This window comes from Onychostoma macrolepis, chromosome 20 (assembly GCF_012432095.1).
Source record: "Onychostoma macrolepis isolate SWU-2019 chromosome 20, ASM1243209v1, whole genome shotgun sequence".
Classification (NCBI taxonomy): Eukaryota; Metazoa; Chordata; class Actinopteri; order Cypriniformes; family Cyprinidae; genus Onychostoma; species Onychostoma macrolepis.
In genome coordinates, this window is record NC_081174.1 from 28,584,467 (window position 1) to 28,612,353 (window position 27,887).

At 33.9% G+C, this 27,887-nt stretch overlaps 1 protein-coding gene across 2 annotated transcripts in view; it reads right to left on the reverse strand.

Annotated features, from left to right (window-relative positions):
* Positions 1-27,887, reverse strand: part of LOC131527034 (protein eva-1 homolog A) — a 48,360-nt gene that overhangs the window by 4,802 nt on the left and 15,671 nt on the right. The window contains exons 4-5 of one of the 2 annotated variants that reach the window (XM_058755853.1): positions 26,967-27,119; positions 20,150-20,293 (exon numbers count right to left, since the gene is read on the reverse strand). In XM_058755853.1, coding sequence (XP_058611836.1) covers positions 20,150-20,293; positions 26,967-27,119 — 297 coding nt within the window. Of the gene's footprint in view, positions 1-13,473; positions 13,763-20,149; positions 20,294-26,966; positions 27,120-27,887 lie in introns of those variants that run through there. The other variant, XM_058755854.1, reaches the window with a different exon arrangement.

Consider the following 27,887-nt stretch of genomic DNA (forward strand, 5'->3'; position numbering starts at 1 on the left):
GGAGACTATTAAACGTAAACTTCCCCAAATCACAGTCGTGTAGTTTTAAGGATTTGTTTAAGTTACTGTGATTTTATCATTGGTATTTGATTATATTTGGCACATGTCCTCAGAGTGAGTTTTGTGATGTTTTACTTTCATAAGACAATAATCAATTAGTCGTTATGACCATGTCAGATGTACTGCCAAACCTAACAAAACAAAACACATTTGATAACTATCTACAAACAGGACAATTTTAGTGCATATCGCCCTAGGAGGAGTTTAAGAAATAAAAATATCCCTCCTAATACTGAATAAATCATAAAAGAGGTAAAATAAAATAACATAAAATGCTACAGTACACGCTCACCCAGGCTGCATATGATAGATAGATAGATAATTCATTATTTTGCTGCTTAACCCCTTAAATGGACTGCCAATAGCCCAGCTATTGCTCTCTCTCTCTCTCTTACACACACACAGCATTTGTTTTAAACTCTCTCTGAATAAACATGGCACCAAATTTAGCGAAACAGATTTCAGTTAAACTATAGAGTCTGGAAACAGCCTGAGGACGGACGGACGGACGGACACACACAGAGTTACTCTGAGGGAGGTCAAGTTAAAGACTGACACAATCACTGTGTGTGTGTGATTGTAAAGCCCCTGGAGCAATTACAGCCCACTGATTGGGGGTAATTGGAGGCACATGTGAGCTTATGTATATTTATATGTGTGTGTGTGTGTGTGTGTGTGTGTGTGCGCCTGTGTGTCTATTTTTATATATGTGTGTGTTCATTTTCAACCAATCATTTTCAATTTTGTACAAAATCCTCAAAAACTCACTGAGAATTTAAAAAAAGAGAATAACCCGTTTAAAGGAAAATTAATCACAAATCCTGAAATATGAGTCAAGAGTTTCAGAAGAAAATGTGCTTAGATTTGCCAAGACATCAAAGTCTGCGATCAAAGTCACAGATCTCAACAAGATCTCATTTCTCATCAAATTCTCTCAAGATTAAATATAGTTTTGCGTTCATTTTATAGCTCTATGTCAACTATTGACTCGTTTGTGTGTATTTTTATTTTAGACAAGTGTGAGGCAAAGTTGATGCCTAACTAAGATCTCTAGGGGGCTGTTAACACAGAACGTATTATTTTCCATTCCAATGCACTACTTTTCCATTGTTATTCCATGTAAACATGCTAGAAGTGTATGACTGTTGCAGTGTCTCACACATGAGTGCCACATTTTTTAAGACGCTGTGTCACGTTAAAATAATTTAAACTTTTAAAATCAGTGCCTCTCAATGTCAGTTCCAAAACAGCAAGCTTTTGTTTATAGTAGCAATTTGGTATGGCAACTATTTTATTTGACGGCAAATGTGTGGCGGAGGCGGCATTCTGTGATGTGTTGCACTTTTTTAAAAACCATTCCTGAGCACTGCGTCTCACATTTTTAGACGCAAAGATATACTATGTGAACAGCCCCTATAAAATGTTTTGTGAGCTTTGAAAGAGCAACAGCTGATCTATCAGAGCTAACAAAATCTGTTTGAGCATCTTAACCAGCACAATACAGCAACCAATGGTGTGAGTTTGGAGGCGAGGCTATCTGTTGTTTACAACCAATGTAAGACAAGCGAGCGTTAAGGAAACCTGTCTGAAAACAGTCTATTGTACAGTCTATAGTCTAACAGTCTAACTATTTTTGCAATTCTGTTCAGAAACGAGTTGCACAGAAAAGACCCACTTTGTGATTAAACACAAGAACAGAGAACAGCACAAGAATCAACATGGAAATATTCCTGTCATCAGAGTCAAACTAAACCATTCCAGACCTCAAAACGTGTGTGTGTGTGTTTTCTCTGGCATAGTACAGCTCTATTATGTGCCGTATGCTGATCTGTGCAGGAAACAGACACACTTAACTCACTGAAGTGTGGCATTCTGGGACAGCTGGAGTCCTTGCTGCTCAAATAAAGACCTACTAATATCTACAGCAATCTGTCTGTGTGTGTGATTCTAATTCAATACAACAATGAACAGAACACCAGCCAAACCACACACACACAAACACACCCCCTGAAACACACTATCCTCTAAACCACAGAAAGTGCTATTGAGATTCAATATCAGTTTGCAAACAAAGTACAAATAGTAAAAGTTCATGGAGGAGTGAGTCGTGTGTATGTGTCTCTCTCAGTGGGGTTTTTTTTTTTTGTTTCACCTGAAACACTGTGGCAACTGCACAACTGTAGTTTGAATGTGAGTGAGTGAGAAAAGCACATGCTTTTGTGTGTGTGTGGCCGGTGAGTCCATGAAAACACACACACATCTGCTGACCTTTAGAACCACAATGGCATTTCCACGACAGGCACTGATGAGAGAATGATGGTGTAACTTCTCATATGCCACTAAAAGACACGGCCAGCAACACTTGATGGCCAGTGCGTGTGTGTGTGTGTTTAGAGAAACACAGTTTGCCTCAATGTCTTTCATTAGAGCAGCTGTAGGAGGGCTATCGGGCAGTGTTGTGTTGGTTGTTGTGTAATGGTGTTTAGTCTCAGTCAGCGTTGTGATGTTTATTCTCTTGTACACTATCAAACTCCCTGTGCAGGACAGGCACATTCCTGATCCGTACCTCAATGCGGAAGCATTTCTGAAGTCGTCATCGCAAAAATACACCCCTCACATTTTTGTAAATATTTTATTATATCTTTTCATGTGACAACACTGAAGAAATGACACTTTGCTACAATGTAAAGTAGTGAGTGTACAGCTTGTATAACAGTGTAAATTTGCTGTCCCCTCAAAATTACTCAACACACAGCCATTAATGCCTAAACTGCTGGCCACAAAAGTGAGTACAGCCCTAAGTGAAAATGTCCAAATTGGGCCCAAAGTGTCAATATTTTGTGTGGCCACCATTATTTTCCAGCACTGCCTTAACCCTCTAGAGTCTAGGGCATGGAGTTCACCAGAGCTTCACAGGTTGCCACTGGAGTCCTCTTCCACTCCTCCATGACAACATCACCTTGCGCTCCTCCACCTTCCGTTTGAGGATGCCCTACAGATGCTCAATAGGGTTTAGGTCTGGAGACATGCTTGGCCAGTCCATCAAAGACATGGAGACATGCTTGGCCAGTGTTTGGGGTCGTTATCATGTTGGAATACTGCCCTGCGGCCCAGTCTCCGAAGGGAGGGGATCATGCTCTGCTTCAGTATGTCACAGTACATGTTGGCATTCATGGTTCCCTCAATGAACTGTAGCTCCCCAGCGCCGGCAGCACTCATGCAGCCCCAGACCATGACACTCCGACCACCATGCTTGACTGTAGGCAAGACACACTTGTCTTTGCACTCCTCACCTGGTTGCCGCCACACACGCTTGACACCATCTGAATAAGTTCCAGTAATCCATGTCCTTAGTCTGCTTGTCTTCAGCAAACTGTTTGCGGGCTTTCTTGTGCATCATCTTTAGAAGAGGCTTCCTTCTGGCGCGACAGCCATGCAGACCAATTTGATGCAGTGTGCGGCGTATGGTCTGAGCACTGACAGGCTGACCCCCCACCCCTTCGACCTCTGCAGCAATGCTGGCAGCACTCATACGTCTATTTCCCAAACACAACCTCTGGATATGACGCTGAGCATGTGCACTCAACTTCTTTGGGCGACCATGGCGAGGCCTGTTCTGAGTGGAACCTGTCCTGTTAAACCGCTGTATGGTCTTGGCCACCGTGCTGCAGCTCAGTTTCAGGGTCTTGGCAATCTTCTTATAGCCTACGCCATCTTTATGTAGAGCAACAATTCTTTTTTTTCAGATCCTCAGAGAGTTCTTTGCCATGAGGTGCCATGTTGAACTTCCAGTGACCAGTATGAGACAGTGAGAGCGATAACACCAAATTTAACACACCTGCTTCCCCATTCACACCTGAGACCTTGTAACACTAACGAGTCACATGACACCGGGGAGAGAAAATGGCTAATTGGACCCAATTTGGACATTTTCACTTAGGGCTGTACTCACTTTTGTGGCCAGCGGTTTAGACATTAATGGCTGTGTGTTGAGTTATTTTGAGGGGACAGCAAATTTACACTGTTATACAAGCTGTACACTCACTACTTTACATTGTAGCAAAGTGTAATTTCTTCAGTGTTGTCACATGAAAAGATATAATAAAATATTTACAAAAATGTGAGGGCTGTACTCACTGTGAGATACTAATATATATACACATATATACACACACACACACACACACACACACACACACACACACACACACACACACACAGGGTACGGAAAGTATTCAGACCCCCCCTTACATTTTTCACTCTTTGTTATATTGCAGCCATTTGCTAAAATCATTTAAGTTCATTTTTTTCCTCATTAAATGTACACACAGCACCCCATATTGACAGAAAAACACAGAATTGTTGACATTTTTGCAGATTTATTAAAAAAGAAAAACTGAAATATCACATGGTCCTAAGTATTCAGACCCTTTGCTCAGTATTTAGTAGAAGCACCCTTTTGATCTAATACAGCCATGAGTCTTTTTGGGAAAGATGCAACAAGTTTTTCGCACCTGGATTTGGGGATCCTCTGCCATTCCTCCTTGCAGATCCTCTCCAGTTCTGTCAGGTTGGATGGTAAACGTTGGTGGACAGCCATTTTTAGGTCTCTCCAGAGATGCTCAATTGGGTTTAAGTCAGGGCTCTGGGGTCCTGAGCACTCTGGAGAAGGTTTTCGTCCAGGATATCCCTGTACTTGGCCGCATTCATCTTTCCCACGATTGCAAACAGTCGTCCTTTCCCTGCAGCTGAAAAACACCCCCACAGCATGATGCTGCCACCACCATGCTTCACTGTTGGGACTGTATTGGACAGGTGATGAGCAGTGCCTGGTTTTCTCCACACATACCGCTTAGAATTAAGGCCAAAACTGTCTCATCAGACCAGAGAATCTTATTTCTCACCATCTTGGAGTCCTTCAGGTGTTTTTTAGCAAACTCCATGCAGGCTTTCATGTGTCTTGCACTGAGGAGAGGTTTCCGTCGGGCCACTCTGCCATAAAGCCCCGACTGGTGGAGGGCTGCAGTGATGGTTGACTTTCTACAACTTTCTCCCATCTCCCGACTGCATCTCTGGAGCTCAGCCACAGTGATCTTTGGGTTCTTCTTTACCTCTCTCACCAAGGCTCTTCTACCCCGATAGCTCAGTTTGGCCGGATGGCCAGCTCTAGGAAGGGTTCTGGTCGTCCCAAACGTCTTACATTTAAGGATTATGGAGGCCACTGTGCTCTTAGGAACCTTAAGTGCAGCAGAAATGTTTTTGTAACCTTGGCCAGATCTGTGCCTTGCCACAATTCTGTCTCTGAGCTCTTCAGGCAGTTCCTTTGACCTCATGATTCTCATTTGCTCTGACATGCACTGTGAGCTGTAAGGTCTTATATAGACAGGTGTGTGGCTTTCCTAATCAAGTCCAATCAGTATAATCAAACACAGCTGGACTCAAATGAAGGTGTAGAACCATCTCAAGGATGATCAGAAGAAATGGACAGCACCTGAGTTAAATATATGAGTGTCACAGTAAAGGGTCTGAATACTTAGGACCATGTGATAGTTCAGTTTTTCTTTTGAATAAATCTGCAAAAATTTAAGGGGGTCTGAATACTTTCCGTACCCACTGTATAGATAGATAGATAGACATTTAAAATAACAATATTAAAAATATTGTTAAACATAATACAAATAATACAATTCATTGTTAATATGAAATAATATTAATACAAATTAATATAACATATGTATATTTATAGAATAGAATAGATGTTTCTTATAATACTTTTTTATGAATAAATACATATATGGAGCCCAAAATAACCTTTTTTATTCATTCATTCATTCATTCATTCACATTACATTCATTCACTGATAAGCTGTGAAACTCAAATCTCTTGATGTTAGAGTGTGATCCAAATGCACAATGACGTCAAGTGAACTTCTACAGAAATTTACTCTGTGTTTATGGAGCAGGCAAAACTTTTGTGTGGCGTGTGCCATTTGTGTAGATATAAAGAAAGAGAGACAGCTGTTATCATTACAGAGCTAATATTAGACCCTCACATGAAAACTCTCGGCTCTTTCTCTGTCTCTCAGATGCAATGGAAAGACAGAGAGTCTAAGATAAAAAGTCAAGATGAAAGTCATACGCTGTATAACTGAGGGTGGTCAGTGTTTGTTTGTATGTAAATGTGTCTTCCTACAGTTAACGAACTCAACACAAAAGCCATTATTTAACATCAAAGGATTTGAGAGAAACCCATTTCCCACGATGCCTCACTGGAAAAGGGTAAAAGCATGCAGCAGATTTTATGAGCCTTTAAAATAATCAGGCACTAACACGACACATTAAGACTCACGTTTCACTGTACTGACCCACAGCTTTACCCGCACTCTGTCTGGCAGGAATACATTCTGGGAATTGCCTGAATTCCAGCCTGATCCCTGCCACAGAACTGCCTCTCTACTGCGTATGAAACAGACGTGGAAAACCCTGTTTGAGCACGTGTGAGCACATGCATGTACACTGACTGAACACAAACCACAGACTCCAGTCAAGCACACTAAAGCCACTGAGGAGTCGACACATGAAGACAGGAAGGACATCAGGATGTAAATGTTGCAACACTGAAGTCAAAGGTCAACAAAGACAATCTCATCCCTAAAGTAAACACATATGTACAAATACACTTCAAGTTTCTTCAGGCACTTTTAGGGTTCTTAACATTAGATAAACTGTCCTGGAAAGTGCGGCCTTTATCAACATCTCAAACTGTATATCATGCTATTTTCATGACTTTTATGTGCAAAATGTCACATATCTCAAATTTCATGCTATTTTTCATGACTATTATGTATTAAATCATCACATATCTCATATTTCAAGCTATTTTTCTAGACTTTTACATATAAAATTGACATCTCATATTTCATGCTATTATTGTCTTTTACATATAAAATCATCACATCTCACATTTCATTATATTTTCCATGTCTTTTACATGTAAAATCATCATGTATCTCATATTACATGCTATTTTACGTTTTCTGTATATAAAATCATTACATATTTTATATTCATCTCAAGCTTTTCATTGAAATGAAACAGTTTGATCATTTAACTCCTTGTTTATATTTGTAAAACTTTAAGATCATTTTAATCTTGTCCCAGATCCTATGTAAAATATGGAAAGCTGTAAAAAAAAGTAAATAAAATGTATTAACTTGTTAAAGCTCTGAAAATCTAAACAAAGAGTAAAATGAACATGAACCATTTAATTTCCTTGAGAAGTTTGAGATGTGACGTGATGTCGAGAAGAAAAATATAACTTAAAACTAATTATTTATATTAGATTTTTAAATATTTGTTATAGTATTAACATTTATTATTATCTACAATAATTATATTTATAATAATTTTATACTTTTTATAATTATATAATTGTTATAATTACTTCATTTATATTTGATAATAATTTCTATAATATTTTATTGTGTTTTCCCACTGAAGCTGTAATTGCGTCAAAAATTTGTTAAAATAATTAATTGTGTGCATTTATGATTCATAAATTTAGCTAGATAAAAGAGTTGCCATTTTATTCAAAAAAATGTGTAAAATGTAATTTCCACCTCAAAATGGTATAAACACATTACATCATTTGAGATGTGGAGGAAATGACATTTGATGGATCAAGAGAAAAATGGCAGAATTCTCCTGTGACGCACATATAAACACTGCTGGACATGGTTAGTACACAAATTCAATAAACTAGGCCTAAAAGTGTCCTTTAAAGGAGTTTCTAAAAGTGCACAGGGCCAAACGTGCCCAGAAACGCACACAAACACACACACACACACACTCATAAATGACAGAACAGTAAAACATCCAAGGAATGTTTTTCTACACACCATGTAGAAACAGAGCGAGAGAGAAAGAGAAAGTAAGAGTGAGAGAGATGGATAGTATTTTCTCTGTGTAGATCCACCTGGACAAACACACAGTCACGTTACAGCATTGTTACTGAACTCAAAGCCTGGCACGCGCGCACACGCACACACACACACACACACGGCGCTGGCTCTGTGTTTATGCTGACATGGCGGACAGACCCACGCTTCCCCAAACACACGGGCCTGTCCCACACACACAGAGCCAGGGAACAGCATGTGAAAATCACGGCAGGCCAACAGATCTACATACGCTCAAACTACAGTCACACATTAACTGCAGCAAATCACACAAGATTTTGGACAAATTCCTGAAAGAATCATGCCAGAAAACTGTTGATCTTCCTGTGGGTGACTCAGAGCTACCCGGTCCTGCTTTACTCTGCTTTTTTTTTTTTTTTTTGGTCGTTTCAGCCTCAAAAGGCCTCAAATGATGCATACTACAAACTCACAGAAAAAAATTGTATACGTTTTTTTTTTAAATCACAAGAGCTCTCCAAACCAGTGAGTGTCATACTGATTGGCTGGTTTTACATCTTAGTTTCATTAATATGCTAATTACATTTTTTGTTCATATTTAGAATTTGTTCAAATGTTTTGTTTTGTCATTTTTATTAGTTTTTGTGTTAATTATTATACTTCAGCTTAAACAATTAAATTTAGAAATGCAACTAACTGATATAAAATAAGTTTGTTTTTTATATTTATATTTTAAATCACAGATATTAGAAATGGTGTCTTGGCAACTAACTGAATTAAAATAAGTTTACATTTTTAATTTTTTTCAGTTAACATTTTAATTTTTAAATAACAGAAATGAGAAAAGTTGTCTTGCCAATGAACTGAAATAAAATAATTTTTTATAATATATACACGCATACATACATATATATACATACATACAGTCATGGCCAAAAATATCGGCACCCTTGGTAAATATGATAATTAATCTGCATTGTTAATCCTTTTGATCTTTTATTTTAAAAATACACAAAAATCTAATCTTTCATTTGATAATAAGAATTTAAAATGGGGGGAAATATTTTGAAATAAATGTTTCACTCAAATATACGTTGGACACAATTATTGGCACCTCTAGAAATTCTTATGAGTAAAATATCTCTGAAGTATATTCCCATTCATTCACAATTTTGAGCACTCCAGGGTGATTATGAACATGAAATTATCCAGCCATGGCTTCCTGTTTCACAGAAATATAAATAGGAGGGAAAACAAAGCCCAAATTCCCTTAATCATCCATCACAATGAGAAAAACCAAAGAATATATTTCTGATGTGCAGCAAAAGATAATTGAGCTTCACAAATTAGTGAAGTGGCTTTAAGAAAAGAGCTCGAGCAATGAAAATTGCCACCATCAGGGCAATAATTAATAATTTCCAATCAACATAAAATGTTAGGAAACTGCCTGGAAGAGGACGCGAGTCTATATCGTCCTAATGCACGGTGAGGAGGAGAGTTTGAGTGGCTAAAGACTCTCCAAGGACCACAGCTGGAGAATTGCAGAAAATAGTTGAGTCTCGGGGTCAGAAAACCTTAAAACAAATTGTCAAACAGCACCTACATCAGCACATGTTGTTCGGGAGGGTTTCAAGAAAAATTCTCCTCGCTCATCCAAAAACAAACTCCAGCATATTCAGTTATCAGACACGACTGGAACTTCAAATGGGACTGACTTCTATGGTCAGATGAAACAAAAAAAAAAAAAAGAGCTTTTTAGCAGCAAACACTCAAAATATTTTCGGCCATGACTGTGTATATACACAAACACATACATACATATACATATACATATATATATATATATATACACACACATACACATATATACACATAAACTAATATATATATATTAGTTAAAATTTATTTTAATTTTTAAATAACAGAAATTAGAAATGTTTCTGTGGCAACTAACTATGTACATTCTTACATTTTATTTTTATTTCAGTTAAATTTTATTTTATTTTAAGTAACAAAAATATATATTTTTAATGGCTTTAGTATAGTTTTAGTTTAAGATAATAACCCTGGTGGGTGGATCCTGGGCAGATTAATCTGCAAGTCAAAAGTCACTGAGTTAAACTAGTTCAAGGTTAAAACAGCAGCGTTCAGAGGAAATTCCTCCAGAGAGATTTAAACTATTGTCTTCCGGTCTACAAATAAAACGCTGAATATGCAATAAAACATATATAAAGAATATCTATTAAGTAGTAAGAATGTAAAATGAGTATGAGTAAGTTATTTATTTATATAGTGCTTTATAAGATTGATTGTTTCATAGCAGCTTTGTTAATGTTAAACATCAATTATGAAACAAAGACAATTTCAGCTGTAAAGCAGCTCTACAGAAGACAATAGTGTCATTATTCAGCTCAATTAAATGTTGATTCAGTTCACTAATAGTATCAAAGATGTATCATTAATCAGCATAATTCAGTTTTGCTCTCATCTGAAAGTATCAGGGCCATTAAATCAGTAATATGTAACCCTTTAAACAGAGAAACTTGACCTGTTTCACTGACCGGCTGACTGACTGATTGGGCCATTTTTACACTACAACTGGCTTCAGTGGCTCAAAAATAACCTGGCTCCAACAAATCTAAACTGGTTCGGTCTAGTTTATAAATGTACCTGGCTGTAGAACAGAAGACTAGTTTACTCCTGAAGTAAACCTTCAGAAATAACACACACATTATCAAGTGATTCTTAGTTTGTGTGTCTTGACTGCATCACAGACCCTTGTAAAATTAAATGCAAATGAAACACGTGTGAGCTGAAGGTTATAAAAGCAGATTGATCTCGTAACACGGTTTACAGTGAGCAGTTTTAATAAGCGCACACCCCGCTGCGCTCGCATCTCGCATGATTAAAAAATAAAGCTGCGAATTCAATCGCTCTGTTTGGTGAAAACCAGTGCCAAACTCTCACTCTGTCCCGACAAATTAGTGTTAACAGGCATGAGTCTGGCCAATAAATCCACATATGCTACAAATATTCTCTCTGTGTCTCTAAACAGGCCTGAAAGTCTCACAAATGCACACTGTACACATAAATACACACACATGCTCTGGATATTAATGGTCTTGAGGGCCATTTAAAGCTCAGTGGCACAGAGAGAGCAACTGTTTTAATAGATGATCATAATACAGTTCTACAACAACACACAAATATAGACAAACAGTCAGTATAATCAGATGGACTTCAGTTTTAAATAAGTTTTTGGTAACACTTTATTTTAAGGTGTCCTTGTTACATGTACTTACTATTATAACAACAATTAATTATGCATAATTACATGCAAGCTACCCTAAGACAAAACCTAATCCTAACCCTAACCATATAGTAAGTACATGTAGTTAATTAATATTACTCGGTACTTAAATGTATAATTGCACTGTAACAAGGACACCTTCAAATAAAGTTCTTTAATGTGCAACAAGGCTGTATTTAAGTGATCAAAAATACAGTAAAAACAGTAATATATATTAATTTAAACTGATTTCTTTTTGAATATATTTTAAAATGTCATTTATTCCTGTGATCAAAGCTGAATTTTCAGCATCATTACTCCAGTCTTCAGTGTCACATGATCTTCAGAAATCATTCTAAAACACTTTCTAACATGTTTTCTGTCGAAAAACCAATTATTTCACAGATAAAACCCTAAAAAGAAGCAGAATGTACTGTTATGTATGGTACTGTATTTATCTCATCGCATACCATTCAGCTAGTCAAATCCAGCAAATGGTTCTTCCTCATAAGAACTCACTGTAAACGCTGTAAATGCACATTTGTTTCCTGGTGGACTGAGATAAACCTATGCACACTGATTCCTGGAAAACATCTAAACCCAGGCAATCAGAGCTTGGCATTTCGAGAAACTGTAGCCATTCAGGAGGTTGTTGAACGTCTACGATGGAGTGAAAGCGAAAGACCTAAAATAAAACATTGTGTAGCTACAACTAACTTCATCTGCTCAATCCGTTATTCTTTCAGGACACAGAGAGTTAACAAAGCCCGAGGTGTGTAGAGAGAGAGAGAGAGAGAGAGAGAGAGAGAGAGAGAGAGAGAGAGAGAGAGAGAGAGAGAGAGAGAGAGAGAGAGAGAGAGAGAGAGAGAGAGAGATGAGGGCATGTTTAAAAGGAGGAAAACGTGAAGAAAAGCAAAAGAAAACAGAAAATCACAAGGAAACTGAAGGCAGAATTTCATTTAGAAACACAGAGACTTAAAGAGAACAACACACACACACACGTTGGTTTTTATGGTTTACAGGGACTCTCCATAGGCGTAATGGTTTTTATACTGCACAAACTGTCTTTTCTATCGCCCTACACCAACCCTACACCTAAACCTACCCCTCACAGGAAACTTTGTGCATTTTTAGATTTTCAAAACATCTCATTCTTTATGATTTGCACGAACAACACACACACTCGCACACAGACTCTATGAAATCACACAATGCATGTAAAAAGTGTGTGTAGTAAATCTTTAACTAATCACAGACACACACCTTCTAACAACTTCGTGTATCTTTAACCTGCATGTTATATTCTGAAATATTATTGCAATTTAAAATAACTGTCTTCTATTTTAATATATTTTAAAATGTAATTTATTCCTGTGATCAAAGCTGAATTTTCAGCATCGTTCCTCCAGTCTTCAGTGTCACATGATCCTTCAGAAATCATTCTAATATTCTGCTTTGCTGCTCAAGAAACATTTCTGAATATTATCAATGTTGAAAACAATTGTGCTGCCTCATATTTTTGAGGAAAGTGTGATGCATTTTTCTTGGTTTCTTTGATGAATAGAAAGTTTGTAATTATTTCAAATAAATATATTTATACTATATAGTTTATATTTTATATGATAAATATATTTCTATATAAAATACATTATAATTTAATGTTCAATTTAAATTAATCTTATAGAATAAAAGTATTGACTTCCTTAAAAAAATAAAATAATAATAATAATAATTATTATTATTATTATTATTATTATTATATATATATATATATATATATATATATATATATATATATATATATATATATATATAGTTATATATAATAATTTTAGTTTTCTTTTGGGATTACTGTAAGGGTTTGGCTCATATAACTAGCTTTATAAAACAATAAAAGTCAAATAAATGTGCATCAAAGTAGTGTTTACTAAAGCCAAGTAAACATGTGCGTGTGTCATGGCTATAATGTTGGAACATGTTGCTATGTGGTTGCTAAGTGGTTGTTTACATAAGAGTTCACGATCATCACTCACGTCTGTAGTAAGACCAGCATAGGCACCAAAACACAACGGCTCATTTTAACTTCTAGAAATAATAGTACTAGTGATGCTTTAGTGAACACGTGAACATTCAAATCCTCTCAAACAGTCACTTTATAAAGAAAAATCCCCCACACACACGCAGTATAAAAATCAGAAGCTCACTTACAAACACATGATGGAAATCTGTTGCTCACACTGTTTTCTCTTTCTGTCTGTCCTCCGGTCAGCGTCTACCTGTGCTCAAGTCTGCTCAGAGCCGCATACAGACGCTCGAGCCGTGAAACAAAACTCCACAACACTCCTCCAACTCCAAACACACAGCCAAACTCCTCAAGAGTCTCATGTGACCTCCTGCCTTTCTTTCTCCAGCTCGTGTCTCCTGATTCACGGCTTTCTCTCCGGCGAGAGAGCAGCACTGAGCACCTCTGTGAACACGGACACACACACACACACACACACACACACAGCGAGAGGGGCTGGAGTTGCGCTGGACGGGGCGTGTAGGTTTGAGTCAGTGTGTGTGAGACAAAGTCAGACAAAAAGAAGCAGGAAGTGACATTAGAGATTCATTCAGTGGAGATTGTGGCTTTGGATCTTTGATCTCTCTCTCTCTCTCGCTCACGCTGACTTTACTTTGACTTTAATCCAAAAAGGAAAAAACACAGCCAATTTATGATTAAAGGGACAGTTCACCTAAAAATGAAAAGTAACTCACCCTCATGTCGTTCCAAACCTGTATGACTTTCTTTTCATGCAGAGAACACAAAAGAAAACTCTTTTCCATGCAATTACAATATATGGTGACAGAAGCATTTACGGTGTAAAAGGCACTATAAAACGAGAACAAAAGTGGTCCATACAATTTGTGCTCTATATTTCAAGTCATCTGCAGTCATATGATAGTTTTGTGCAAGAAACAGACCAATATTTAGTTTCTGAACATCAGTTCTAGCTCTTTTTAAAGACTTAATGAGAGAACAGTGTTGTTATTGTTAATTAAAAATAAATCTATAAAAAAGCATAACATTTTTTTATTTTATTGAAATATAGCTGAAATGAAATACAATATAAATATTAAATGAATCATTTGTAAACAAAATGGGAAATATTGGCTTGGCAACTAAATTAAATAAAATGAATAATAAAGTAATAAAAAAATTTACACCTGAAATAAAAATGTTAAAAGCTTAAAATAAATAAATGGTAAGAGCACAAAATAAAATGCCTGAGACTTAAACCAAAATTAAAATGAAAATTGAAAATATAAAAATAAAAGCTCATTCAAAATATTAAATACTATAATAGCACAGAAATTAAGTACTAAACTTATCAAAAATTAAATTAAAATAAATTAAAGTTATATAGAAATATAAAAAAACTAATAAAATGACAAAAGTACATTACAAAATTGCTAAAACTTAATTTAAAATAAAAACAAAAACAAGCCCATTCAAAATTGTAAATAATATAATAGTGAATAATACTAAAATAACACTGCGAGAGAAGCATTTGTGAACAAATCATTCTTTTGAGTGATGAATCAGCTGATTCGGTTCACAAGTGAGATGAATGGAATTAACGATGCTTTGACGAATCAGACTGAATCGTGGAAGGGGAAGATTTGTTCATCATAAGAACTTGAAGACTTGAAATACTCATATGGACCACTTTTGCGACCATATTTGCAAAAGTGACCAATGCATTCTCCAAACTTTCTTCATGATGGACCAGCTTTAAAGCAGTAAAGTGCGTGTAAAAAGCTTCTAAATGACATCATGAATAGTTCAGACCCAAGAAAAACAATCAGCAGGCCAAAAACCACCACACGAGAGCCGATCGGCGCGCAAACATTCACACAATCCTCCTGTGTGGCGTTTGACACGCTCGGTGCTGGACTGAAGCCGGCTGGCCTCCTATTGGCTGATCCGCAGCTATGCAGATGACCTCTGACCTCAACCGCACCCCGACTAACCCACCGATCGAGCGGCACTTCACATGTGTGAACATGCTGCCCACACACTGCCGATATCCCAGCATGCCGTGCTCTCTCTCAAACACTCAAACAGTGAATAAATCACTTCAGCTCCTCCAAGTGTCTTGTAACTTCCAAACGATCAAACACAGAAAGTGAGGACTGAACTGGGCATGTGCAAACAGAGCTGGCACCGTATGTTTGGATCGTAAAGCCAATCAAATTCACTGCCTTTTAAGGGCAATGGTATGCTGCAATAGACCAAAACACCTCCGCTCACTCTCTTGGGTCACATGATCCGACTCGTTTCTGTCCATTTCTCCTGAGCTGAATGCTGTCAGTGGTTTTGAAGACATTAGTCATGCTCATTTAATTCAAATTCTCCGTCAGTCACACTGATGGAGCCTCGAATATGAACTTCATAACCTCAAATCCATCCACATTTCATCACAATCATCACATTTCTTGGTTTTCATTTCTGAAGAAAAATGCTTTATTTAGTGGTACTCATACGCTTTTTGCTTTTATAAGTTTACAAATAAAATATAAAAATGGTATTTTACAAAATACCTTTTATACATAAAATACATAAATATACATAAAATATATAAATAATATTTCTTAAATAATTTTGTAAATAAATAATTTCAAAATATATAATAAGTGAATAAATGCATAAATAATATTTATAAGTAATTTATAAATAGTATTTTTAATTATAAATAAAGTCTATAAATGAACATTCTTATAAAATACATTTTAAAAGTAAAGAAAAAATGCATTAATTAATTACACAATCGTAATATATCAAATACATAAATGAATGCAAATATTTATATACATATCAATATTTTATAATCATTTATAAATATTATTCATTCAGATATTTGTCATTACAATTACAAGAAATTAGACAGTAAACAGGTCAAAAACCCATTCTTAAAACTTTCTTTAATAAAAATTAGTAATGATATAATATTTAAATTAATATTTACATTTATTATATTAATATATTTATTTATTAAATAAATATCACAAATTTACAAAATATATATAAGTAAATACATACACTATTTTAATATATAAAACAAATGAATAAATATACACATATTTATGTTATAATAATAATAATAATAATTCATACAAATTTCTAACAAAATGTAGAATTAATCAATAAATAAAATGTATAATTTCATAAAGCTTTGTGATTTGTAATGATTTATTTAATGGCTAAAATAACAGAAATACACTAAAAATTGTTTATTAATATATTAATTATTATAAATAAATATTTTATAAATAAATAAATATTTTATCCTTTTTATTGAGCTTCGACTCCTCAAGGGAGGCTTAGAGTTTCATCAGATTTCTGGGGCAGGAAATAGTTGGAGTACAAGGAAAGTTTCGGTCGGGCCTGACTGACATTCAATCTCCTAGAAAACCTACATTCAATCTTATTTGAAGCATAGCGCAAACTCAGACGCACAGGAAGACGAGAAACTTGTTTTTATCTCACTGCAGCATCCTACCAAAAAACTAGATTCCATGATTATACGTTCGATCGACATCATTAAATCATCACAATCACTCACACGTGAACATATGAGTCTGGTTTTACATCTGAAATCACAGCCCAGCTGATATCTGCTCTTAAACAAACACACCGCACTCTGTCTGTTTTCACAACCAAACCACACGCTTCCCAAACACGATAACCATGATTGCAGTAATAACAATTTGTGAAAGTACAGAGACATGACTCTTTATATAGTCCGTGACATGTATTTGGACAGACAGATGAGTGGCTCTGATGTCTGGTCTGGAGGTGGCTTTCGGACTGACAGGAACCAGATTAAAAGTCAAAAAGAAATCCTGAAACCCTGCAGAACCATCAACACACACAGAATGACTGCAACTGATCATACTGACACACTTAGTGAGGGTTAGTGATCTGAACAAACCTCTAATTTAATTCGTTACATTTATATAGCGCTTTTCTGGGTACTCAAAGCGCTTTACATGGAAGGGGAGGAATCTCCTCAACCACCACTAACTTGAAGTTATAAACTAGATTTTATATAGAGTTTTTACCTGGTTTCTAATAATTAACACACACACACACACACACACACACACACACACACAAACAAGAGAAATCATGAATGCTCCAGCTGTAAAGGTTCAGACGAGTGATCACTGCCCTCTAGTGTTCAAACACAATGTCTCACAGCTCTGTTGATTTATTCATGTGCTTTACTGTAATTACATAAAATCATATTCAAGCAACACAGAACAGGTCATTTAAGAATAGTCTGTGTTTGAGTAATTCTAAGAAACTGATACAAAATAGCTGGGAAAATTCACAATAGATCAATTTAATGATACAATATTTAGCTGCATTTTACTATTATTCCGTCATACATTTTAATGCATTGAAATTCAAAATGTGACATGACTGAAATTATCATTATTTAGGGAAGATTACAAAAAATATTAAAAGCTGTCAGATATATGTTTTCATTTATTTATATGTATATATATATATATACATACATATATACATATTTACATATAAAGGCTGGGCGATAATTCGATAACGATAAGTATCGCGATATAATTTTTCCTCGATAAAACGATATGAAGAGGTCGATAAATGTTCGATATAATGTTTACGCGCCAAAAGCGGAACGAAACATGAAACACGAACGACTCATTTGAATCGTGCCACACGGACCGTTTATCTGCTCGGATCAAAGTCAAACTGCCGCGCGGCGCGAGCTCACTAGAGCAGATGCGTTTACTCGTGGATGAGACGGTCACGCGAGCAGTAAACAGCGCTGTGAGATCGAAGCGATTGCATTCAGCGATGAACACAAATTATTCTCTGATTTAAACTAGTTTAGAGCCAAACAGGAGAAACACTGTGTGCAACAAGACAGTCAGAAGGCTTTCAAGTCTACACATCGCCGCCATTTACCATGGATTTACTGTAGTAACACTCACTGCACCATGGTATTGTGGCAGAAATGTGGAATATCCACATTGAATTTTATTACAGGAGTAATGGTGTAAAATTATAGTATGTATTTGTGATTAAGCTATAGCATGTGTGCATTATACTGAATGTTTTTAGACTACTGTTTTTCATACAGGCTACCTAAAAACCACATAGTTATATATATTTTTTTACCATGGTTATATGTGTGGTTTTAACTGTGTTTATCATGATTTAAATGTATGCTACTATGGGAGACCAATGCTTAATAAAAATAAAAAAAAAAACTTGGTCAGAATAAATTTAACCATATAAAACTGAGGTTGCTACAATTTGTACAGATGTTACTGATTTTGATAATGAACAAAAATTTACCTCTGCATCCTAATTCAAGCTACTATCAAATGTGAATTTCTAAGAGACAAAAAAAGTGATTATTATTATTATATTATTATTATTAATATTATCAGGCAAACCAAACCTGTTTCTTGATTTGAAACAATATCACTCATTAGAACATGCAGCACCTAAGAAATACATTTTTCTAGTTAGATATTTATTTTGTTAAGGAAAATTAATGGTCTGGTTTCTACAACTTTCACTTTGGAGCAAAATTCTGGCTTTAAACTTCAAAGAAATAAAGATTTGACATTTATCGTGATAATTATCGATATCGACTGATATGAAAAAATTATCATGATAATTTTTTTGGCCATATCGTCCAGCCCTAATATATATATATATATATATATATATATATATATATATATATATATATATATATATATATATATATATATATATATATATATATATATATATATAAAAAATAGTTAATAGGTAGCATAAGAGTAAACAATACTCTTGTTTACAATGTTTTCTGTTATTTTAGCCATAAAATTTTAAAAGCAAAACAAAAACCTTTATGATATAATACATTTTAAATATGTTTTGATCTATATAAAAATTATTTAATTAATTTATTTAAAGATATGAGTAAACAATACATTCAGTGTTTTCTGTTATTTTAGCCATAAAATAAAACATTAACAGCAACAAACAAAAAGGGTTTATTATATATATATATATATATATATATATATATATATATATATATATATATATATATATATATATATATATATATATATATATATATATATATATATATATATATATATATATTATATATATATATATATATATATATATATATATATATATATATATATATATATATATATATATATACACACACACACATTTTTAAATTTGTTTGGTTTAATTAAAATATACAGAATTTGACTTTTTTTTAAATTTATTAATATTTAGATTTATTTTATAGTGTGTTATATGTATGTCCTATTTTATTTATTAATTTAGATATTAATAAACAATACTTTTAGTATATTTCTGTTTCTGTAGTCATAAAATAAATTAGAAGCAACACATGAAAAGCTTTATTATTATCCAATTTTAAATTTTTTTTGGTTGTAAAATATTTTGTTTCTAATTTTTATTTATTAATAAACAACATGAGCAATAATACTTTCAATGTTTACTGTCATTTTAGCCATAAATAAAAATATATATTATACTTATAATTTTAAATAATTCATATATATATTTTTGTAATTCATAAAATAAATTTTTATATATTTTTGGTAAATATTATATAATACATTTTAAATGCCAAATCAATTAAACAAACAAAAATATATCCATCACTTTATAATAACACCTTTATATTTTATTCTGAATTATGAGTGCTCAGACATGGATTGAGTGACGCAGAGTGAGCCGTTGCTCAGTGTAGTATAGTCACTGAAGGGAGTGGAGGTGTGTGAGGATGATGTGTTGAGGTGTGTAACTCACCGCAGGTGTGTATGACGCTGAGGTATTTGCGGGTGCCGTGGTAACAGGGGTCACCGAACTCTTGTGTCGAGGCGCGGACCACACAGGAGCGTTTCCCCTGACAACGTGATGTCATCACCTGCAGAGCCACATCTGACGAGCAGTCTGGAATCACATGACACGTCAGGTGAGATCTCAGCACACACACACGTATACACTGTATACAGCTAATTATAATGACTGACAAAAAAAAAAAAAAAAAAGGTGCTTGCTTCATTTAGAAATCATTGTTCCAATTAAAGATGTTCCTGGATGTTATCAACTGGAAAATTTGTTATTTCAAGACAATTTTTGTATGAAAAATATGAACCAATGTTATTTTAGTACTGAGTTGAATAGTTTGAATTTTTGGTTCTGAAAAAAAAAAATTATTTAGAAAATAAAATTAAAAATTTAAATGACAAAAGCACATAACATTACTAAAACAAATTAATATGAAATACTAATGTAGTTTGAATTAGTTTTTATTTTTCTATTCTTTCTATTTTTAATTTCATTTAAATTTTTCTTGAAGTTTTAGTAATTGTCATTTTATTAGATTTTTTAGTTTTAGTTTTTTTTTAGTCTATATAGTCTTGAATTTTTTATTTGAGTTTTAGTTGTAGTTATTTTAGTATCACGTTAAACTGTGTAGTTATCGATAACTAAAACTTTAGCTAAAACTAAACAAAATCAATGAAGTCATGCATTGAAATAAAGCTGAAATATTAGATAAGTATATTAGATAAAATACTTAAAGAAAATCACAAATGAATAAAATTACTAACTGAAATAAAACCAAAATTAACTGAAATAAACAACAAATGACTGAAAAAACTGAAAAAAAGTGAAAAATGCACTGAAATGAACAAATTAGAACTATTTTGAAATATAAAAAAATGAATAAAAATGACAAGAGCACAGCACAAAATTACAAAAAAAGTTAGTATCATTGAATATATTATTATAGTTTTACTAATATTGCTATTACTATTTTCCAATTTCATTTTAAATTTAAGTTTTAGTAATTTTGCTGTATCATTTTTTTTTTTTTTTTAAATATATGTATACAGTTTTTAATTTTTTTTTTAATTTTAGTTGAAGTTACTTTAATACATCACGTGAAATAAAATAGATTTTTTAATTTTAATTTTATTTCAGTTAAAGTTTATTTTGGTTATTAGTTATTTTATTTTGCCTTTTTTTTTTTTCAGCTCTAGTTTACTATATTAACCCTAGTATGAACGAGTGGTACCGTCACAGCTCTGAATAAAGGGTTTGAATTCTCTGAACATGTTTTACTTTCACACACACACAGAACAATGAAGCCACACAGATGAACATCAAACAGATTCTGCAGACAGATACGAGACGTGTGTGTGTGTTCATGTTTGGGCTTGTCGTCCGCCCGTCATTGTGTCTCTAACACTTGATTTCATGGATTCTGCGAGGAAAGATGAAACTGCAGCCGCCGCTCAGAACAGCAGATGGCAAAATGATCACATAAACACACAGCGTGCTCTCTTAAAACATACTTGACTTTAAAAATACCCTATAATTATATCATTTAGTGAAAGTACTTCTAAGACTAACCCTGTTTTATATTTAACATGTTGCTATTTCAGTGCTGCTTTTCTTCTGAATTTGAGAGGTTTGAAGCTGCTAGTTATGTGATTCTCAAAAGCATTCGCTGTGTCTTGTTTACACCACTTCATTTCCCACTGGACTAATCATGCTTTTATCTCAGGAAACTGCACAAAGTCAGCCAATCAGATTAGAGCTGGCAGGACGGAGAAGGTGTGTAATATGAATCAGGCGGTCAGTGAAGGGACGTCTGAGGATAAGACTAACAGACTGCTAGCTAACATGTTCAAGTCACCAAAAAGTGGAAAATATCATTACAACATTATCATACAATATTGCTGTTCCTTTAACTGGTGTTGTTAACTAAAACTAAAGAAAAATAAAACTATTAAAAACATTTTTGCTCTGAAATAAAATAAATATAAATGTATAAATTAAATATTTGATGAAAAACTAAAAATGAAAATATAAGAATATAAGAAAAAGAAAATATAAGAAAATTTGAAATTGTTGTCTTGCAATTACCTGACATAAGTTTAAAGCTCTAAAATTACTAACTGAATAAACTAAAACTAAGACTCAAATAAAATTAAACAAATTAAAACTATTTAGAAATATATAAAAACATTTGTAAAAAGTACATGACAAAATTACAAAAAATTAAGGTAAAATTAATTAAAATTCAAATTAAGGACTTCTAGTGTTCAATAAATTCTAGAATATATTTTTATGATAGTTTATTTAAACTTTCTGGATTACTTGGAATAAATATATAATAAATATATTTAATATTTAATCGTGATTAATCGCATCCAAATTAAAAGTATTGTGTATATTTATTATGTATATATAAATACACACACATACAGCATATATTTTGAAAATATTTACACGTATATTTATATTCATATAATTTATATCATATATAAACATATTTAATATATAAACAACTTTTTCTTAAATATATACATGCATGTGTGTGTATTTACATAAATACACAGTACACACACACATATTATTTAAACAAAAACTTTTATTTTGGATGCGATTAATCATTTGACAGCACTAATATATATATGTATTAGGTTAAATTCAATTATTATAATGTAATCAATTGTAATGTAACTATATATATATATATATATATAACAGTCTGGATCACAAATAAATTTGTTCTAGAATTAAAATAAACTATAAACTTTTAATCATAAAATGTAGATTTTCTGTATGTAATCTGCGCTCATAAACACAATGACATATAAAGTCACACAGAATAATGAGAAAGGTCAAAGTTCATCACCTACAGCCCCTCATTGGTAAAAATGCATCTGTCCACTAGTTAGGGGTTAATAAAGAGTGTCTGAATGGGTCAGAATTAGACCAGGGCTGTGTCTCCCAAAAGCATCGTAAGCTTAAGTTGATCGTAGCACCATTGGTTTCAGTGTGTTTACGATGTACTTAAGCTTATGATGCTTTTGGGAAATGCAGCCCTGAACCAGTGAGAGAAACGCAGAAGTGACACAGAACACCCAGAGAGAGAGAGAGACGGCATATTTACAGATCCATCAACACCAAGCATGAGTTCAGCTCGAAGCATCAGTCACTGAAGATCTGAGGAGCGGAGACATGTTGTCACCTCACGACTAATGGCTTGAACAAATGTCAGAGGTCAAAGGTCACGGAGTCATGTTAGTAAACAGAGAGCGGCTCGCTGATAGAGATCTGATTTATGAACAGCATAACCAGCCGATGCTGTCAAAGTTAAAGCTGAAGAAACTATTTATTGGGCCGCTGGGATACATCGCCTCTCTTATGACAGACGCGGATCTAGCGGTTCTTCTGACGCTGCACTGTAGATCTAGTTCTGGTTGAGAGCGTCCAGAAACTGGATCCACGTGAGAGAAAAACCCCAGGGTCACTTTCAGTCCTCCATCACAGACAAATCTGAGTTTACAGCTCTGGATGGGGTAAATATGAGGCTTGGGAACTGTACAGAAACACATGGAGAACGTGAACTTTGTGTTTCTTCAAAAGAAATTAGCACTTTCATTAAACATGGATGCATTAAACTGATCAAAAGTAACAGTAAAGACATTTATAATGTTACAAAATATTTTCATTTCAAATAAACGCTGTTCTTTTGAACTATATATTCATCAAAGAATCCCGTTTCCACAAAAATATGAAGCAGCACAACTGTTTTCAACATTGCTAATAATCAGAAATGTTTCTTGAGCAGCAAATCAGTATATTAGAGTGATTTCTGAAGGATCACGTGACACTGAAGACTGGAGTAATGATGCTGAAAATACAGCTTTGATCACAGGAATAAATTACATTTTAAACCATACTAAAATAGGAAACAGTTATTTTAAATTGTAATAATATTTCACAATTTTACTGCATTTTTGATTAAAGAAATGCAGCCTTGGTGAGCAGAAGAGACTTCTTTCAAAAACATTGAAAAAATCTTACCGACCCCAAACGTTTGAACAGTAGTTTATATATAGTGTTAAGATGGAGATATTAAATTCATAACATAATGAGTAAAATTATTGTCATTGATTACTATTCTATATTTATAATTATTCTCAGAAAAAAAATGTAAGCGATTAAAATTAAGGACTGAAACATTTAGTTTCCTAAGAAAAATATTAGGAAAAATTATGAAAAAAAGAGAAAAATATTGCGTAGTATAATACACAATAATAACAAACAAATGGTGATTTTTTTTTTCAAAATTGATAATAATAATAATAATATTATTGTGTACATTATTCTAAATAAAATAAAAATAGTCAGGAAGTAATTCTATAGAAAATGCAACAAAGTGTAATAAAGGCTATGTGTGGATGATGAAAAATATTATCAATATTATCATAGCTCAGGTTTTATATTCCAATCAAATTCTGATGTATAACAAAAAAAATTTTTTCCTGCTGAATATTCTGTTTCACTCAAATCAAATCAAATTTTAAAGTCTATCAGTCTGTAGGTTCTGACTGATTTAGTTTTAATGGCTTTAATGACCTTTAACTCTCACAGATGGAGGTTCTTGAGCAGCTCTCAGTGTTCACCTGACAGGACGTCCAGAGAGAAAAACAGACCCCATTAACCCCGTCATTGAGTCCAGTGTCAGAGTGATTAGTCAAGCGCTGCTTAAGAGGCTGGTGTTTTCTCTCGCCCGCCCGCCCACACACACACGCGCACACACGCGCACACGCACACACACACGCACAAATACACAAAAAGCTCTTATTTATTGCTGAATTTTGCCAAGCAAAGACAAAAGGGAAAAAACAACCAGATTAAACTGTATATGATGGTGAATGTCATAATAACACTTTACCTATAATATAATACAACTTTACCTATAATAACAGCCTATGATTAAAAGTCCCTTTTGTGCCAAATTCACTGTACTTTAACAAACTAATGCCTCACACGACACAATAACAGCAAATCAGAACATCAAACCTGTCACTAAATGGTGTAAATGCAGGTCTCAACCTCATTATCTACTAACAAAACACATTTACTGTAACACACCCACAAAAACAACTATAACCACATCACAAACACTGAGAAAAGAGTCGACCTGGAGCCAAACGTGTCCACCTCAGCTGTGTGGGTGTGCAGAGAATTGATATGAACACACACACACACAGCCTCCAGGAGTGTAAGAGGAGATGAGATTAGCTGCTACTCATCTCAAGACAAAAAGAGAGTGACGTTCTTCTGACCGAAATTCCTCCCACACATCCCAGAAGTTTCCTTGAATTCAAACATTTTCCCGGTGAAGCAGAACCCCTCAGATACACACACCCATGCCACAAAACAGCCACAAACAGCACGGCTTTCAGCTTTGATGCTGGAACAGTAACAATGAGACATATTACACACACACACACACACACACACACACACACAGAGATACAAACAGAAACATGTAGAAACAGGAGAAATGAAGCAGTGAAACCAAACACCTGACATGACGTGACGTCATTCACATTTACACAGGTGCTGTAGGATCTGTGTTTCTGTGTGTGTTGAAGACGCTTGGGTAATTGCATAAGAGGTCGTTTATTAATCCAAACAGGCTGACTTCAAAAGATTTTCGTTAAAAAAAAAATCACATTCTGTCTTGTAAAATGATAAAACATCTCGCAAAATGATCAACTTCAGCTTTTCAAAAAAATAAAAAGATATATAGATAGATATTTACAGTTGAAGTCAAAAGTTCACATACGCCTTGCAGAATCTGCAAAATGTTAATTATTTTACCAAAATAAGAGGGATCATACAAAATGCATGTTATTGTTTATTTAGTACTGACCTGAATAAGATATTTCACATAAAAGATGTTTACATATAGTCCACAAGAGAAAATAATAGTTGAATTTATAAAAATGACCCCGTTCAAAAGTTTACATCCCCTTGATTCTTAATACTGTGTTGTTAGCTGAATGATCCACAGCTGTTTTTTTTGTTTAGTGATAGTTGTTCATGAATCCCTTGTTTGTCCTGAACAGTTAAACTGCCTGCTGTTTACACATTTTTTCCCCAATTTTTTACAAATGTGTACATTTGTCTTATTTTGCCTAAAGACGACAAAATGAGATACATTTACCCTGATCTTCAAATTCAAAAAGTTTTCACACCCAGGCTCTTAATGCATCGTTTTTCCTTTTGGAGCATCAGTGAGCGTTTGGAACCTTCTGTAATTTAAATACTTATGAATTTTAATACATAATACTATTTATATTAATGTATTTAATAATTCACTTATATTATATTACTTATATATAACTGCTTGATATGTTAGATGTACCAATTCTGAAATGTAAATAATATAATACAAATAAATAAATAAATATAAGTAAGTACATACGTGCATTTATTTTTATTACATTCAAATTTCTGACTCTTGAAAACAGCACAAAATCCAGTCAGATTGGAGCAGTTGATCAGATCTAGTCTTTTAATGATTGCCATCTTTGTGTAGCCTAACCTTCATTAGAAAGTCAATAAACAGTCCATGAGCAGTTTGAGACTGGAACTAGCCTAAACCCAAATCCAACAGGGATTTCCCACAGTGATAGAGCTGATAGAGATAAAGACGTTTAAAAAGAAATCTCACGCGAGGTCTTGATAGTGTAAAGTAGCATAATTGTCATTGTTTTACAGCTGAACCTGGTGAAGTCTGAGCTCTTACCGACAGACGGTGCCCTCCGGTGGTGTGGAGGACACTCCAGCGCTCCCTGCTGCGTGCGGCCAAACATGGCCGAATAAACCGCGATTTGCATCCCTGTCTTACAGCCCAGCCGCAAGCGCTCGCCTTCACACACCACTTTACTCTTATACTCACCTACAGAGAGAAAACACATAGTCATAACAAAACACCCGTTTTACTTTGGAATCAAAGTTTAAAAAGTTTGGAATCAAAAGATTTTTGTTGATTTTGAAAGAGGCCTATTAAAGCTCACCAAAGCTGCATTTATTTGATCACTGTTTTTACTGTATTTGTAATCAATAAATGCATTCTTGGCAACTGTAATTTGATGCATTCGTATGCGAAACAGTTTATATTGAAAAATACATAGGGCTGGACCAGGGTTATTATAGTTAGCTAAACATATTAACTGAAATAAAATATTTTTTAAAACTTAAATGTATTTTATTTCAGCAAGTTGCCAAAGCAACATTTCTAATTTTCATTAACTTTATGTATTAAAATAGCTAAAACTGAAAAAACTATAGTGTCATAATTAAAATAAATAAATAAAAAACTAATAAAATGACAAAAGCACAAAACAAAATGAAAAACTAAATTTAATAGAAAAAAACTTAATATAAATATTAAAAAACAATATCTAAACAAATGACTAAAATTTAAAAACTGAATAACTAATAAAAACAATAACTAATAAAATAAACTAAAACTGAAAAAAAACTATATAGTCATAAAAAACAACAACAATTAATAAAAATGAGAAAAGCACACAAGACAATTACTAAAATGAAAATGAAATGGAAAACCATTCAAAATGTCTTTTTAAAAAACCATAATAGTATTTCAGTGATACTAAAACAACACTGGGCAGAACCTCTTAATAATATGGTGACATCAGCCGAA